At 42.9% G+C, this 17,373-nt stretch overlaps 2 protein-coding genes across 3 annotated transcripts in view; both read left to right on the top strand.

The window, feature by feature from the left end:
• LOC144934179 (kelch-like protein 2) overlaps positions 1-3,522 on the top strand; it is a 41,315-nt gene extending 37,793 nt beyond the window's left edge. Inside the window, exon 15 of the mRNA XM_078859733.1 lies at positions 4-3,522. Coding sequence (XP_078715859.1) covers positions 4-32 — 29 coding nt within the window. The 3' untranslated portion in view covers positions 33-3,522. The remainder of the gene's footprint in view (positions 1-3) is intronic.
• A 3,992-nt stretch (positions 3,523-7,514) lies between these two features.
• HERC4 (HECT and RLD domain containing E3 ubiquitin protein ligase 4) overlaps positions 7,515-17,373 on the top strand; it is a 55,933-nt gene continuing 46,074 nt past the window's right edge. For both annotated transcript variants that reach the window (XM_078859726.1, XM_078859725.1), the window contains exon 1: positions 7,515-7,780. The gene's annotated coding sequence lies outside the window, so the exon portion shown is untranslated. The remainder of the gene's footprint in view (positions 7,781-17,373) is intronic.

Raw genomic sequence — 17,373 nt, 5'->3', positions numbered from 1 at the left:
CAGGTGTTGCTGTTATAGACAAGCCATTATGATCAACAACAGGTCCAAAGGCATTCTTAACACATCTGAGGAGTGGGAATAACTATCCCGAAAAGGATGGGTTGTTCTTAAAGCCGCTCCGAGGCTAAGTACATCGCGTGGTTGTCAGCTCGTGAAAGTGACACGCCCTCTCGGCGCATACAAAGCGGAAGAAACAGGACATCACTGCCAAGCAGGTGCCTCCTAGGGTCGAGTTGACAAGAGAGTGGTGGTTATCTTAAACACCACTGTTACGTATGATTATATTATTGATGATGGTGAAAGGTAACATGACTTGGGACCATTTTTTGAGCACACCTTTTCAGAAATGGAAAATGGTAACGTGCGGATTTTTTTTACGAGTCGATAAACACGAGTGTTCATGGCCACTAATGATCAGGCATGGAGCTTTTAGAAATGTTCGTTGGTTTTGTAAATTTATATAAGCTTTCTACAAGTTTTGTATGCAAGAGACATGGCAAATAACACTGGCTTTGATTTGTATGTTGACATTTAAATCATGAACATCATTTGCATGTTACACCATTACCAATATACATTTTTATATATATATTTTATAACCAACAAAGGGATTCCGTACCTATAAACGTGTTTTTTTTGTTGAAGTAAATGATTGAATCGTATTGAAATTGACCCAAGACAGTAGTTTGCAAGCAATTATTAGGATTTGAAATTGCAACTTTTTGCATGGCTAGTTTTTTTATACAAACCTTTTAAATCTGACATTTAATTTGGAATTGGGTTTCTTTAATAGTTTCCCTATCTCTACGTTGCATTAATACATCTCACATTATAAGCATGCAATTCCACTTCAGTGGCTAGTTGCAAATAATATCTCACGTGACATTTTCTCAGTTTTTAATCCTAACCAGTACAAACTCAGGAAAATTGTCACTGATAAGGTCTGTTATGCACTCAGCCACAGGCCTTAATTATATTTTGATGCGCAGATTTGCCAAAGTAGACATTTACTGTATATTTGAAAAACATTCAAACTTTAATACTTTGCTGTTGAGTAAGTGAAATAAGAATGTTGGGAGCCTGTGATGTGGACTTATGTAAGCTATATTTACATTCCTTGTTTATTGTAAGATTAGTATTTATTTGTAAATTATTGCAATCTGTGGCAATGTATAGAATATACAAAATATTTTTCCCGAACTTATTGCACAACTTTAACCCTTTCCAGTAGCATTTAAAAAGTTTATTTTATATTTTTATTTCTAAATATATGTATTGTGCCCATTTAAGGTGCTTTAGTTTAGTGGGTTAAACGTGCTCCAAACTTTCACGTTTTCAAATGAAGTACATTCAGCGATTTGGCCTTGGCATGAACCTTAAAGTGCACGTATGTTCCAGTCTCGGCGATCGTGAAGTGGTGGTTAGTGCTGTGCCGTATACAGCGCCACTGCGGGCGGTTGCGGTCGCCAAGTGAAGTGACTCGTTACGATGCATACTCGGCTGCCATGTTTATGTATTAAATGCTGTGTGCGCAATTAATCACATGCGCTAGCAACATTTGTTATTAGCATGCAAACAAAGTTATAATTTATCAAGTAGAAACTTGTGCATTGTTCTGCGTGCATGTTTCTTTTACAAGGCAATGAATCATCCTCGATTAAGTTGTTTCGTATATTGGTGGACCATTTTTCCTGCATCTCTACTCCGAGATCAATGGACATGTCCCATAGCCATCTCTCAGGATGACCTCTAACGTGGGGCAACCCCAACTTTAATTTACATGCACCTTCGGACAAACAACATTCCTCGAAACGTGCTGTTTTTCATGCAAGTGTAAGCAGTAGTAATGCTCCATTCATTAAAATGTATTCTTACAATCGAATTGTGCACGTGGTAATAGCTTATTTTCACTCGCGTATGTTTACACCGCTATAGAACATTGATACTTTATATTTAGAAGCACCACCAAAAAAGTAATTTGTGAATCAGATCATGACCAAATCGTGGAAGAGTCAGTCTTTACATCTTTCGTAGGCTATGATTCATATTCTAATTAGCTGTAATCAACCAATTGAAACTGCATGCAAAAACTGATGAACAGTATGTTTTTCCGATTTCCAATTTTATTCCAATGGTATTGCCGTTGAATGTTTTGATTCATAGTATTTATTAAAATCACGCAGATAACGGCCCACAGAAGATATTCTCGAACTGCTTTACAATTCCCTTTAAAGAGACCATTATCCAGTCGAGGGTGCACTTGCCCACGTGCCGTGCTACTGAAACGTACATGTCACCTGGAAATCAAATCGAGCTGTAATTTAGCCAAATTTATTGAAACCCCCAGATAAATTTAATTATTTGTGCAGGCATTGGGACCAGGCTGAGACCATCAACTCATTGCACTTGATTACCCAGTGTAATCTTAATTTTCTGCCCAGGTGTCAGAGGTGTTATTTCAGTGCTTTGGTCCCTGAACTACTCAAAACATTTGAACAACCTTGTTATTCGATTCCCTGCTGTCTTCTGTGAGAAACGATTGGGCTGAATGAAACATTTTCACCTGTGCCTGTCTTTCACCAGCTTCACGGCTTCCTTTTTGCCCTTATAGTTCTTGATGTCAATCCAGGGCATCCTTTGACCTCTTGAACTAAATTGGTTATTTTTATGTAAAAAGAGCTCGTGATAGAATGGCAAGTTGGCTCATGTTGGAGCCTGAGGCTCATTCGGATGTTACAATGCAGTTATTTGTACACGTTTGCTATGTGTGAAAGGATTGTACTGACAGGGAGTTGCATTTTTGCAGTGTGGACAATGCATGCATGCATAGTTGCACATCTTCATTGACTGCTGTTAGCATCTATTGATATCCCTCACTACTACGACATGCAAAATGGCTTGTAGCTTAGCCTCAGATTATTATTTGGAAAATACATTTGCAAATAATACGACACATTATTGTGAAAAATCTATATGTATTTGCCTTCAGCGACACAATTAAAATCTACGATTTTAATTAATAATAGTTAAATAACATTTCCTTTTGAAATTGTTCCGGAAATACTTTTAGCAACAAATTTAGTACTGTGTTTTAGATATTTAATTGCCTTTAATGACTCGTTGTTGGCACACTCAGTCCGTAGCTGTGTAGTTATCTGACCTTGTTGATTGGTAAAGTTAAATAAGTGATGTTACAATACTAAGGGCTCCTTGGTTCAACGCCAAATGCACTCTGTTAAACCGAACATTCAGCTGTAACGGTATATCATCGTTTAATATAAATATTTAGAGAGAGAAAATATTCCACTAAATTAATATTATCCTCAAACCATAAAGGGTAGTTCTAATACATATCTGGCATGGCAGTTTTTTTAAGATACTGTGTATTTGTTTTTACATTTGTATGCCATGTGAAAGCAGTGAAATTACATGCATGAAATGGCTTATGAAATCACTGCCAGAAACATTCACGTTCTTGATTCATACGTGCTTAAGTACAATTTTCTACTTTTTAAGAGATTAAAAAACATGTGTAAGCTGTAATGCAGTTTTTCATTGAAGTTCAATAAACTCTTTACACATTTCATGCGAATGTATACATTTTTCATTTAGTCTAAATTGAGTGTTACTGAAGTTACAGGTGTTTATATAGTTGACAGCAACTTGTGTAAGTATCAAGGTGTGTGTGTGATAAGAATAGTATGTACATGGGAAGCATATAATGGAAAAGTAGGCATGCAACACTTTAATGACTAAATTGATGTTTACAGTTCAAGATGCGCATTGAATGAGTGTACGTGTAGATTCGGCGCGTTCCCCTTGAATTGTTCTGTCTCGGCCTCGTTTGTGATATGCAGTCTCTTCCGTACTGCGTCGTTTTTTTACGATTTCACCCGTCTGGTATGTCTAGTCATCTTTGTCTTGTCTCGTTTGTACAGCCTGCCTAGTTGGTACTTTTTGCCGACTTTTGTAATTGTCTTTTCCAATGTGTTCGTCTTGTTAGTGCCGTCTTCGTTGCAGGCTTTAATTACTCGTGGAAAATGTCCCGCCCCCCTCCCACTCAACCCATCGAACCCCCGACATTGCAGGAGGGGGGCGAAGAAATATTTTCCAGAACTCGGCCCCGGACAGCTGCAGCTGAAATTAAAGCCCTGCTCGTTTGTGTTGTTGTTTGGCACGTGTGTTTTGTGTTGTTCGTCTCGCTGTACTGCAACTATCAAGGTGTCGTTTATTTGCTGTCTTATCTATGCTGACTAATTAGCTATGCCATTTGTACTGTCTTGTTCGTTTTGATAATTATCCCAAAGCAAAACATTATAGCAATCCCTTTGAATGAACTGAAAATATCTATTATTCAATCGTAACAATGGAATCGGGGTGAGGATGAGGTTGTGGACTGTTACGTGCAGTTATAGGTTACGTATTTACATGCAGTTAACTTTGCGAAACGTTCTGTCATTTGATTACATGAGCAACTTCAACCAGAAGCTTACACCTAGGCGACTTGCGGGGGAAGTGGAGGGGCTTTCATCCAGCAGTGGATTGACCACGGCTGAACACGATGCAGCTCGCATTCCTGGGATGCCGACACAGTCCTTGACAAGTCACGCCGTCAATCGGTGTCCAGTCATTCGCAATCCACTGCTGGATGACTGCTATGCCTTTACACATTGCCTCAGACGTGACACATTGAATATTAATTCCACCCCTGAGCTATGATGCCTCACTCGTAAACACGTTCTGATGTAATCGCATAGCTCGAGTTTTCGAGGATGTTCCGTTTTGAACTTAAGAAGCTTCTGGGCAGCGTTCTTGAGCTGCAATGTTTGCAGTTGTAATGATGGTTCAAGTTCATTTATTAGGTATAGCCCTGTGAGCCATTCGGCTCTTGAATAGGGTGCAACCGCAACAAACAAAAACATGAACAAGAAAACATCTTAAAGTGACTTATGTGACTAAGTGCAAACAGAAAATCCAAGAAAAGACAGCAAAATATTGCAGAAAAAGCACCGTAAACCAACACTGTGCAAAAATCCCAGTGGGATGCAAGTCAAACAACAACAACCACAAGACAACTTAGATTAAGGCCATCAGTCTAACTTTGTACTACAACAAACATGGCCAGACCAAAAAACGTATCGAAATTCACCTAAATAAAGCCATAAAAGCAAGCCACGGTAGCAGAGTGGAGCTGTTGTGCACTGGTTAGCGCACTGCGATCTAAACTCCGCGACCGGAGTAGGATTCTTGGCCATGGATGATGTAATTGAAGAGAATTGTCTGAGCTATTCCTACACAACCCCATTCACTAACCAGCACTGACCAGCATGGTGAAGTATGGTCACTCGTGTCCCATGACCGACATGGCGTGGAGAGGGCCTTCATCCAGCAGTGAATTGTAGATTAGGATTACAACTTTATATCTAAACTGTGCAGTAATCTAATAACCATTTACAGTATGCAAAACAGCACAAATGTGAATTACAAAATCGATGTCTCAAGCCATTGTTTGGCACTTCCCCACTACCATGCAAAAGACGATGATGACATAGTAACTAGTGTTTGTAAAAGCTCATGACATTCGAGACGGGCTAGAGAACCTACATTTAGCACATGTCCGTGTTTACGCTTTTTGCGAGAAACATCTCCGAACAAAAACATACAGGAACTCCTCTTCTTACGAACGAGTTAGATTCCAGAGATAAGCCACTTGTAGATTCCAAACATGCTGTAGGGCATGGAGACTAACCACGGGGAATGGCTTCAAAAGTTGTATAATCTGTAGATGCCACTGGTTCTTCGTGTTCTGTAGATGTAGATGCCATCACCGCCATCTATTGTGCGGTGGTTGAACGTATGACTGTCTGAACAGGCAACTGGACATTCCGGGTTTGTTCGTATTTCTGTAAGTTTGTAAGTGGAATGTTCGGAAGTAGAGGAGTCCCTGTATATCCTTAAGAGGTCCGGTGATGTAGCCCGGTGACTGATAGAGAATATAGTATTGTCATCAGTAGGACAAATATACCAAGTTTGCAGTCGATACCACATTGGGAAGTGGGTTAAAATTGAGTTACAAGATTTGAGGATACAACAACAGAGTTAAAAGAAGGCGTGTAAATAAATAAAGTTTACAGCGGCCACTGCTCCCCCATTCACCAGCGCGTTCGAGAACATGCGGGGGGGGGGCGATGGGGGGGGGGTAGAGGGGGGTGCGATGGGGGGGGGTAGAGGGGGGGGTGCGATGGGGGGGGTAGAGGGGGGGGGGCGATGGGGGGGGTAGAGGGGGGGGGCGATGGGGGGGGTAGAGGGGGGGGGCGATGGGGGGGGCGATGGGGGGGGTAGAGGGGGGGGGCGATGGGGGGGGGTAGAGGGGGGGTGCGATGGGGGGGGGGTAGAGGGGGGGCGATGGGGGGGTAGAGGGGGGGGCGATGCGGGGGGGTAGAGGGGGGGAGCGATGGGGGGGGGTAGAGGGGGGGAGCGATGGGGGGGGGTAGAGGGGGGGGACGATGGGGGGGGTAGAGGGGGGGGCGATGGGGGGGGTAGAGGGGGGGGCGATGGGGGGCGGTAGAGGGGGGGGGACGATGGGGGGGGGTAGAGGGGGGGCGATGGGGGGGTAGAGGGGGGGCGATGGGGGGCGGTAGAGGGGGGGCGGTAGAGGGGGGGCGATGGGGGGGGTAGAGGGGGGGCGATGGGGGGGGTAGAGGGGGGGCGATGGGGGGGGGGTAGAGGGGGGGCGATGGGGGGGGTAGAGGGCGGGCGATGGGGGGGGGTAGAGGGCGGGCGATGGGGGGGGGTAGAGGGGGGGCGATGGGGGGGGGTAGAGGGGGGGCGATGGGGGGGGGTAGAGGGGGGGCGATGGGGGGTGTAGAGGGGGGGCGATGGGGGGGTAGAGGGGGGGCGATGGGGGGGGGTAGAGGGGGGGCGATGGGGGGGGTAGAGGGGGGGCGATGGGGGGGGTAGAGGGGGGGCGATGGGGGGGGTAGAGGGGGGGCGATGGGGGGGGTAGAGGGGGGGCGATGGGGGGGGTAGAGGGGGGGCGATGGGGGGGTAGAGGGGGGGCGATGGGGGGGGTAGAGGGGGGGCGATGGGGGGGGTAGAGGGGGGGCGATGGGGGGGGGTAGAGGGGGAGCGATGGGGGGGGTAGAGGGGGGGCGATGGGGGGGGATAGAGGGGGGGCGATGGGGGGCGGTAGAGGGGGGGCGATGGGGGGGAGGCGATGGGGGGGGGGCAATGGAGAGGGGGGTAGAGGGGGAGACGAGCGGGGGGAGGGTAACTCCGCCCACCCCTCCAACACCGGACATTCACTACTGACGATGGTTTAACATCACCACGGCGCCTGTGCCAGGCCAGGTGCACTCCAAGCCTCTCACTCTCACACAACACAGCGACGCGTGACGTCACGCCGCCGCTTTCCCGTAACGCCACAAAACAAAAAACACACATGACGTCATCGCGCCGCTCGTGACGTCATCGCCCTCTTCCTCACCGCCCCTAACCCCGCCCCCTAGCCAATCGCGGCGTGAAACGTCTAAAGCGTGCGCGCGTCCCCGCGTCTCAGCCGCTGCTTCTCGAAGGAGGAGGAGACGGAGACGGCGGTGATAGCGGAGATAGCGGAGCGAGCGGCGACAGCATCTTCAGTGGCTACGGGGGGAGGTGGTGGTGGTGGCTACCGCGCTCGGTCACTCGCTCTGCTCTGCCCCGACCGACTTGGCCAACACCGCCGCTAAGCTGCTGCATGCGGCTGCTGAGAGAGCGGCACAGAGCACCGACGGACGGACGGGTAAGTGGCATTGGGGGTGGGGTGGTGGTGGTGGGAACGCCTCGACACGGCAGAGCTGAGCCGGACAACCGAGCCCGCAGCTGGTTACATCCCGACACGGACCAGACACCACCTGCACCACCTCCTCGTGATGGTGGAGAGTGGCGCTTTTCTGGGTATTCGGGGCGAAACGGACTCGCTGCTGGTCTCGCTGATGATGATGATGGAGCTCTCGGTTATTGTTTCACTTCTTGCTCTCGGTGTTTGCCCGTGGTCTTACGGCTTGGTCTTCTTACCTCGTAGTTCTTGTGATCTTGAGACTGACCTCTTGACCTCACATCTGGGTCTTCTCTCCATGGTCTTTGTGGCTTATCCCTCTGGAGGCCAAGTTGTATTGAACACCGTTTAAACAAATAATGATACTCTGTTAGTTTGTTATGTTAAAGAAGTGGAAATAAAATAAGGAAAGTCCTCTAAAAATATATATTGCTGTGGTTTTCCCACCTGATGATGATTGCTTGTGTTGCAATCGAAACGTCGTGATTTATTAGAATTTCTACCTACGTGACTTTACCGAAAGATCCAGAGAGTATGGATTCCTGCAGTCACGAAAGCTTCAAATCAAGATTAAAGTCCTCTCGGTTTATTTTATTCCACACGGCCAATCGGTCCTCTTCCTGATCCCCGTCACCACTTTAGCTCCCTTGCCCTACCTGGTGTCACTGGATGTCACTTCTGGTCTCTTGGTGCCAGTCCTGGGCCCCCTCAATCCCTCTTCTGATCTCTTCTCGCTGTGACCTGCTTGAAGCTTCCCCCTCCTATTTCTTCCCACGCCGACTTCGTGTGCTGTAAGCTGACGGGTGAATGGTGTTGTGTTGGTACTGTGTATCCCTGGCTGCAGTATTATGCATAGCAGTTGTATTGTTGTTATCATTGTACTGCAGTGTGTGTATGTGGGGTTAGAAGTGTCTTTTTATTATGGAGAGACTGGTCCGTAGCAATGGGAAAGTCCAACACCCCAGGTTATAGTGTGTGTGTTCCCTACACAGTTACAATGGAGAATAAAACACTGCTTTTTGTATTATTCTAGACTTGAAGTTTTCGTGACTGCAAGGATCCATACTCTTGGTTCTTTCGGTAAAGTCACGCTTGTGTTGCGCCCGAAACGTCGTGTTTTGTTTTATTTTATTTGTATTTTCCCTGCCTACATGACTTTACCGAAAGAACTAAGAGTATGCTTTTTGTATTGTTACTACAGTATAATTACTGTATCTTGTTTGGGAAAGTGTGGAGCACCGGTCCACACTTTACCCAACAACTCCAAGCCAGTTAACTTGCGCCAGAGGCAATGTTGGTGTTTCTTGCCTGTTTGTTTTAAAACTGCCCTGTTTTGAAATTGAGTTCATGCATTCTAACTTTTGATTATTTTTTTACTTGGAATCAAATTTGGCATTTAGATTTCGAGGTTTGTTTTGGTCTAATTCTAATAGCAAAGTAATAATCAGTTTTTTTTTATTTAAAAAATTATATATTCGCCAAATAAACACATTTAATACTTCTTTGTGGGTGTCTTTATACGGCGACATCCTCTATCCTCATGGTACATCAGTCAAACGCATCCATCTGTTCCTCTATTTACTTGGTAAAATGGACAAATTACACTTCAACCATTTCTTGATTTGTAGCAATGGGGAGATGGGGTGGTGTGACTCAGGAGATGTATGTGGCATCGGGGCAGCTGCAGCGCTCTGTTTTTTTCGAAAGTTGATTGGTAATTTACGTGGTGGATTTACAAAAGATCACTCCTGTAAATTGGATGTTAAAGACCATTCATTTGACTGTCATTGTGCTCCAGAGTCATGGTTCAGTTGGCAAAATTGGATTTGACTCCTAAATAATTATGCCTATGAAGTAAATGTTTCCCAGTTCTTCCCTATTAAAGAGGTTATGGCATCCAACAGGTTCTCTCCTGCTTTAATACAGAAAATTTAATGAATCAGGACTGCAAAGCCCATTACTGGATATATTTGATGATGGACCATAATAACTACTCTGTGAAAATGAAGCTTCTATTTTAAAAAAATGGTACTTTGCTGTGGAATTTCATCATCGTGAAGAGAAAAAACGGTTTACAAAAATAGAACGGCTACATTGAAATTATGCTAAATAAATAGCAACATTCAAAGCCGAGTTGAACAATGAGACGTCGTTTTACCAAGTTATTCACAGTGACATTGGAAGATGTTTATTTCATTGGGTTTAAAAAATGACGGCGTAAACTGTTATTAAACGGCTACAAGGAATTGTTGAAAAAAAATATAAGCCTACAAAGTGTGTCTCATGATGAATGCAAGAAAAATGTATTCTTTGTTTTCTAAACGAGTGTTTGTTGGATCGGGGCCAAGGGGATGAAATGAAGAGGCAGGAGAAAGAAGGTTTGCCTGCTTTTGGAATACTGAAGTTAATAATGAAAAGCAAAAAACAAAGTTTGTACACCAACAAAGAAAATGCAGCAAAGGTTGAACGTGTATATAGGGTTGCTGGCTTGGAATCACACTTGAGACGAAAGTAAGAACATGGATAAGACAACATATATTGGTTAGAGACATTGACATTTACTGTTATTAAAAATGGACTGGAGCAGGATAATCCACGATAAGATTTTATGACTCCTGGTTGAGGCTAATGGCAGTGGTTGTGAAGGGAACATACCCGTGAGGCCGTCCACCGAGGAGATGGACCAGGATCTTGATGGATTATTGCATGAGAGGTGGTGGTGGCTTGTGGAGGCCTTTTTCCAGCAGTGGATAGATTATGGCTGATGATGATAAATGAGAGTGACTAGAGCCTGAAAGCTTGGTGTTGAATGCTTACGTGTGCCTCGTGGTTAATTTATACTGTTTTTAATGTACAGTTCTCATACATTGCTTCACGTTTATTTTATAGATATTAGCTGTCTGTTTATAGTATATACTATGGTAGTGATTAAATGTACTCTCAAATTAGCATACATTTTTTTATTCTGGAAATAAACTTGGGTATAGATTTGCTCTCACACTTTAATTAGCCACAACATTATGGTTGTAGAATAATCAAGTTAAACAGCTTTGTTATGTACGCAGTATATTTCCAACATTTTTATGTATGTATCATAACACATGTTATTGCCCAGCATAATCATACTGTGCGTGTATTTCATTAAAGTCTGATGTCTTCATTTTTGTTGGCTACGTACAGTGCAAAAGAAGTTTAACATACATACAATATCTATCTGTTAGGATTTATTTCCATGACTTTGATCTTTAGCCACCTTAATTGAATCAGAAGCATCCTGTACCTTCCACCATTTATTGAAAGTACCCTTTCAATGGAATCGTATTGGTAAGGAAAGTTCTGGAAAGATGAGCTGACATCACTGCCTTGGCCAGTCATCACATACTTTACTGCGAAAGCTGCACTTTTATCCGGTGCTGCTTACATTATAAAAGCTTTGTATAAGTATTTTAACTCCAATACAGAGGTGTACCTCAAAGCCTTTCATTTTAAGAACGTTGGTGTGCATTATATTTGTGTGTGTAGATATCACCATTATTTTGGGGAGTGGCGGCATAGTGGTTAGCGCACTGCTTTGAAACTGGCCACCCGAGTTCAATTTCTGCTCACGGTCAACACTACTGACGATTATTTGTACCAGTCCTGGGCCTCGCTTAGGTTGACTGCGCCGCTAACATCAATTGTCCCAAAAGTCTGTTAAGGTTATACAGGGATCTTTGTCTCTTTTATTATTGCTATAAGGTTTCTATACAACTGTGCAATGTCAGCTGATAACACCGCGGAATCTTTTTCCCTCTGCTGTCATTCCACCTGATGGCTCATGTCACTTGGTGACATTTCCTTTGCAGGATGGAACACGCTGTCTGTTGGTTTTTAATGCTTTAAGCGACTCACTGTAATATTGCCGAGGACAAAAAGAGCTCTATTCCCTATGTATTGAAAGCTGCCATGAGAATGTGAATAGGTGCTGGTCATAGTTTGAACCATTCTAATATATGTGTTGGTATGAGTGAAAGCATATATTTTTTCTCCACCTTATAAATTAATTGTTACTGTTAGATTTTAAGCTTCATTGTCTTTTTTCTATCCAAATTATGCTATAATCTATTTTCATGAAAACCTGTGTGTGGTACAGCATACCCATTTCAGTGAAACCACAACCCGCTGGGCTATAAGGCTTCTAGGAGATGGCACGGCTGTAAGTGGGTTGTGATACCATCTGTACGGAATTGTCTGTTATCTGCCTCATGTGCGATTTATTTCTGATTATTCAATTCACCTTACACGGGAAAACCATTTCATACAATTTAAATTTTCATTCTTTTCAATGCAGGATCCTCCTGAATTAGAATCTTGAGGCTAAGGGAGGCTTTCTTGAGTAGAAATTGTCATTGTTATTCATACTCTTCTTTACACATTTGTATTTATGAAGTATCTAAATACACCTGCATCTTGCGTTGGATGAGTAATTTTTTATTGTGCTTACATAGCCATGTGATAAATAAGCTGCTGCAAACATAGAAAACCGTATATACCATCTCATTGCAGTGGTCCAGTGTTCAATACTTATTTTCATACATATTCCTTTCACACTTATCTACATTTCTTTCATAACTTTCTGAACTTCATGGATTTCTTTGTCCTGTAATATATCTCACTTCTGATCTGAAGCAAAACTTGGTATGACGAATACAGATAGGTGCTTTCTTCGGAGTTGTTCACTGCTAGACATTCAAATTGGAGAAAATAAGTTGTATGTGCTTTTCCCAAATGTGGAGGCTCTTGTCTTTCATGCAACTGGTCACGTGAAACATGTATGGTAGCATTTTCTTGACAACTAAAAGCACTGGACTGTATCTCACATTCTGGTCGAGCTGTGAACTCGATGCCTGCAGGATTTATATGCATCCACTTCACCCTAATTACCACGTTGCAAGGCAAGAGCTATATGAAACGAGGCAACGCAACAAGTTCTTCACTTCTCAGTCGAGTATTTTATTTATAACCAGGTAAGAGCCCCCATGTCAGGTAGATGTATTCACCAACCCACACTGACCAGGAGGGTGAGGTGAGGTCACATGTCTATCTGCCAATGGTAATGCAGCCTGAAACACGACCCTCGGTCACTCGCAACGAATTTCATCAAACGTGGTGATGGTGGCACAGCAGGTAGACGTAGGAGTACAGGATATTAATAAACACAATACGAACAGAGTGACTTGATTTGACCATTGCATACAAGGCACACACATGATGTCTACAGAATTAAACCGTGTCGAACTGGAGACAGAATAAAATTAAGATTTGGGGAATAGTTTTACAAAGTTAATAATCGTGACACTATGTTAAATCGCTTATGACGGTACAATCACCCTGACTAGCCAACATCAGACACATGGCTGGGTTGAAAGCTTGATGCAAAACACTTGGTCTTCCTTGATTCTTCTTCTGAAATAACCTGTGTAACAAAAAAAGAATTTGTTCTTGGGTAGTAAGTGTTATTTCCTAATTGCTTATGCCTCAAAAGTACAGAAAATGGCTATTATTCCCCACAAACTTTGCTTTTGTGACAGGACAGTGATATTTTGAAATTTACCTATTTTCAATGAGAAAATGTGTGCATTTGTGTCTTTCGTTCACATTAAGTCATGGTCACAAAAGCAAAGTTTGTGGGGAATAATAGCTTTTTTCTATACGTTTTAGGCATAAGCAATTGAAACATAACACTTGGTACCCAGGAACAAAAATTGTGTTACATAGTGTTATTTATACATTCGGTGTTAGGCTAATGGGAAGTTGTCAGCAGTTCTGCTGAGGGCTGCATTGAGGCACACATTTGGCGATTAAAATGTAATCGTTCACAATGTCTGCACTTAAATGCAAGTATAGGGGAGCAAGATGAGTGTCCTCAAAGGAGACCGAACATGCCCAAGAGGTTGAATGATGAGATCGGTTCATGTGCAGGAGTGAGATGTGGAATGTGGCATCCCAGGATGTCCACATCATGCCTTTCAGGCAGCAGTGGATAGATCATGACCAATGATGGTGATGACGAAGAAACATTGTGAAAATGTCATCACGCTTCCTTAACTACTCCAGTCTTTCTGATGGCAGATCGAACAGCTGCACTTAAGACATGTGGGCAGTGCAATGTATTGACAGCACTTAGTCTCCTGCATTACATGGGACATGTCAAGATGCTGTCACCACCAGTGGTGGCTATTGCACGTCATGTCCCAGCCCCCCATTGGTCTTATTGTCTCTGTCTTTACAAGCTATGCTTTTGGAGTTACAACTTGGCATGAGCTGTGGACGCTGTACAAGCACCGATTATGTTCTGAAGCGGAATTTTGTTCTTGGATACGTTTCCAATCTCATCAGTCTGCAGCTGACACCATTACATTGTATTACGATGCATGCAGTTGCACCATCAATATGCCAGTGACCATAACCTTGTATATTAACATATTTTCCAGCCTGGAATTGTAAGTAAATTCTTAGAATGGAATACGATTCTTAATAGGCTAGTGGGTACAGGTGGAATCCTGGCCAACTGGGCTGTGTGGAACCTGACATGCTCTTCAGGCAAGGAAGGGCGAAATATTAACTACCTCGCCTGCTATATAGGAGGCCGTGGTTTCGATCCCAACCCTGACACCTGTTATATTTGGAGTTTGCATGTTCTCCCTGTGGTCACGTGTATTTTTCTTCAGGTTCATCGGTTTTTCTCTGCACTTTGAGAAATGTGTGAATAGTATTTGGCTGCTATACAGTTGCAAATGATAAGCCACTTCTTTGAGCTATCATGTGTGTTCAGGTCACTTCTGAAAAAGAGCTATATAGCTCAGTGGGCGTTACCTGGTAAAATAACAAAATAAATTTAAATCGTTTACTTTAAGAGGGACTCCTGGAGCTTGACCACCAGCTTGGTGGAATCACCATTGAAGCAGATAGGCTGATGCCTATGTCATACATTTCAATAGCAATTCTGGTCAATACAGGATAGCTGGTATCGACCCAGATTCTAGCAATTCGGCACGTGTATATACAATTCAGTACTAGACAATTCCTGTAATATTTTATTTTGGTGTTGGCCATGTTCAAATATTAAATCTGTTTAATTTAATTGGGGTTTTGACAAGGATTCTTCTTTGGTGGATGTGTCCATTGGAATCGGATTCTTTTGTAATTCTGTTCAAATAGTTAAGCTACGGCTGTACTTAGCTGGTTGATACTGGCTTGAATTATTATTATTCCATTCTTAGATATAAATCCAGTTTAGGAATGGTGAGAATTACCCAGCTGTAATGTGCATAATAAAATGTGATTGTTATACAAAGTGAATAATTGATGTTTATAAACTTTCATTCATCCAATGACATCCACAAACATCGGGAGGGAAGTGTCTCATTAAACCCAAATAACCGCAATGTTATAGACATTTGTGGTGGGATTATTAACATCGGCTGTGATGATGCCTTCATGTACAATTATGATAATGATGGTAATAACGATTTATCTTGATATAGCGCCCTATGTTCTGGGGCATCTTTGTGCGCGTCACATCATCTCACCAATCTTGAACTTTATCGTAAAAAAAAAATCTGTCCACGCACTTTATATTTAAATAGCATATTTACAGAAATAATATATTAAAACAGCATAATTTTTAAAGAAACATGTATAGCAGTGTAATGTCACATAAAAAACAATAAAATTACAGGCTGGAACAACACTCCCACCCTTACCATTATTTCTTATGGCAGAATTACTCCTGCTTAACACGAATTTGCTTAATGTGGCAATTTTCAGGCACGCAACCCCCGCATTGAGCGGGGACTTGCTTACAAGACCTCATCTAAACACATTTGAAAGGGCACCTCCAGAGGCAGCTGTCCCTATGGGCACAAGCTGACTCGGTTTCCTGGCCTGCAAAACGGCATTAGTCTGCCAGTAGGGGGTAGGGGGTGATGATCTGTTTGTATGATTCCAATTGAGTAATTTGTGGGTCATATTTGAATCTGGAAAATGTTGGACTCTGACGTGACACACAATGGCCTACTTTTGCGGATTACGTCGGGGAATCTTTAACGTCCACTGTAAGCAGACGGTGCGTTTTAATATCGTGGCTATTAAATCCGCATTAATACTCAGGCCTGTCACTTGATTTGAACCGGTAACCTCTGCACGGAGCAACAAACACGCGACTGCTAGGCCAGGTCCGTGCACCTAAATGCATAATGTCAGAAAAAATGGGAAAAACCCTATTATAATATTTTGGTACTGGCAAAGGAAGTCTAATGATATAAATGTATTGTGTTTTTAAAGGTTTTATTTTCATCGCATAATAATGCTGCCATGGTTCTGATACCCATTCACATTGAGTGCAGCTGTGCAGCTGTGCATATCAATATCAGGGTAATGCATGCAAAAGGTGCAGCGTGACTTCCGTTAACTCCTGCCTCCTTGACGTTGACTGGAGAAAAACAATCACTTTCCTTTGCTATTTGCTCAAAATTGTATTGCGAGGTATTCGGACCATGTCCTTGTAATGGAAAGCGGGGAGTTTTTATGCCATCGTTAATGCACCTTGCTAATGTGAAGCTTCTTTGTGAGAATAAACACGTAGGCTTAGAAAAACTAAGCCTACGTGTTTTTAAAAAAAAACGATTTGCAATTATTTTTCGAAGGATGAGAAGAGAAGCACATTAATCGTTTGCACACCTGGAAAGTTCAAAAGCTATATACTTGTAGAATTTGACTTATGTCTACTGACATTTTTGGATAATGACTAATGGGCTGGATTACCCAAAGAAGTGCCATTGCCAGAAACACAAGTACTGTATTCGGTTTACTGAGATATATTTTGACAGTTTAACTTACAATTGCCTTCATTCATGAGTTCGTGTATAGGCTTGATCTGCCAGTGCAGCCGAAATAATTTTCGTATCGACTCTGTAATAACTTGGTGTCCTGAAATGCTGGGGCTTTCTCCTCTCTGGCCAGCTGGATCGATTGGTGTCCCTGTGTGATGGAGTGGGATGGGAGTTAGGCTTCCTAGCCTGGGGCCAGGCACTGCTCGGGCACATTTTTTGCTCACCGAATGCGCTGTCAGCAAACGGGATCAAAATGTACAAGGGTTTCATTTTCATTCATTCACGATCCTACATAGTACCATCCCCAGTGTTTGCAGAGTGGAGTTGTGTGTGGTTCATGCGTGCTGGTATTTATTTAAGCTTTAACATCAAACATGGCACTGACAACCGTAGTAATTCTTACCAAAACAATAAGACCTACTGTAACGCTACACTGTTAATGCCAACAGAAAGACTAAACATGACCTTGGCAGTGGGGATAACTCAAATACAACGCCTAAGCATTTAATGTAATTCCTAACGTGTGTTTATGTATTGAGTACATAAACGATACTTTGTTCAATTACTTTATAGCATTATTGGGTGTAAGGAATCCATAAGTACTGAAACTCAATAGTTTTATAAGTATGTTTCACAAATATTAATAGAGCTTTGTGGGTTGTGACCTGCTATTTTTTCAACTAA

This window comes from Lampetra fluviatilis, chromosome 9 (assembly GCF_964198595.1).
Source record: "Lampetra fluviatilis chromosome 9, kcLamFluv1.1, whole genome shotgun sequence".
Lineage (NCBI taxonomy): Eukaryota > Metazoa > Chordata > Hyperoartia > Petromyzontiformes > Petromyzontidae > Lampetra > Lampetra fluviatilis.
This window is presented reverse-complemented; position numbering and strand designations above follow the sequence as displayed.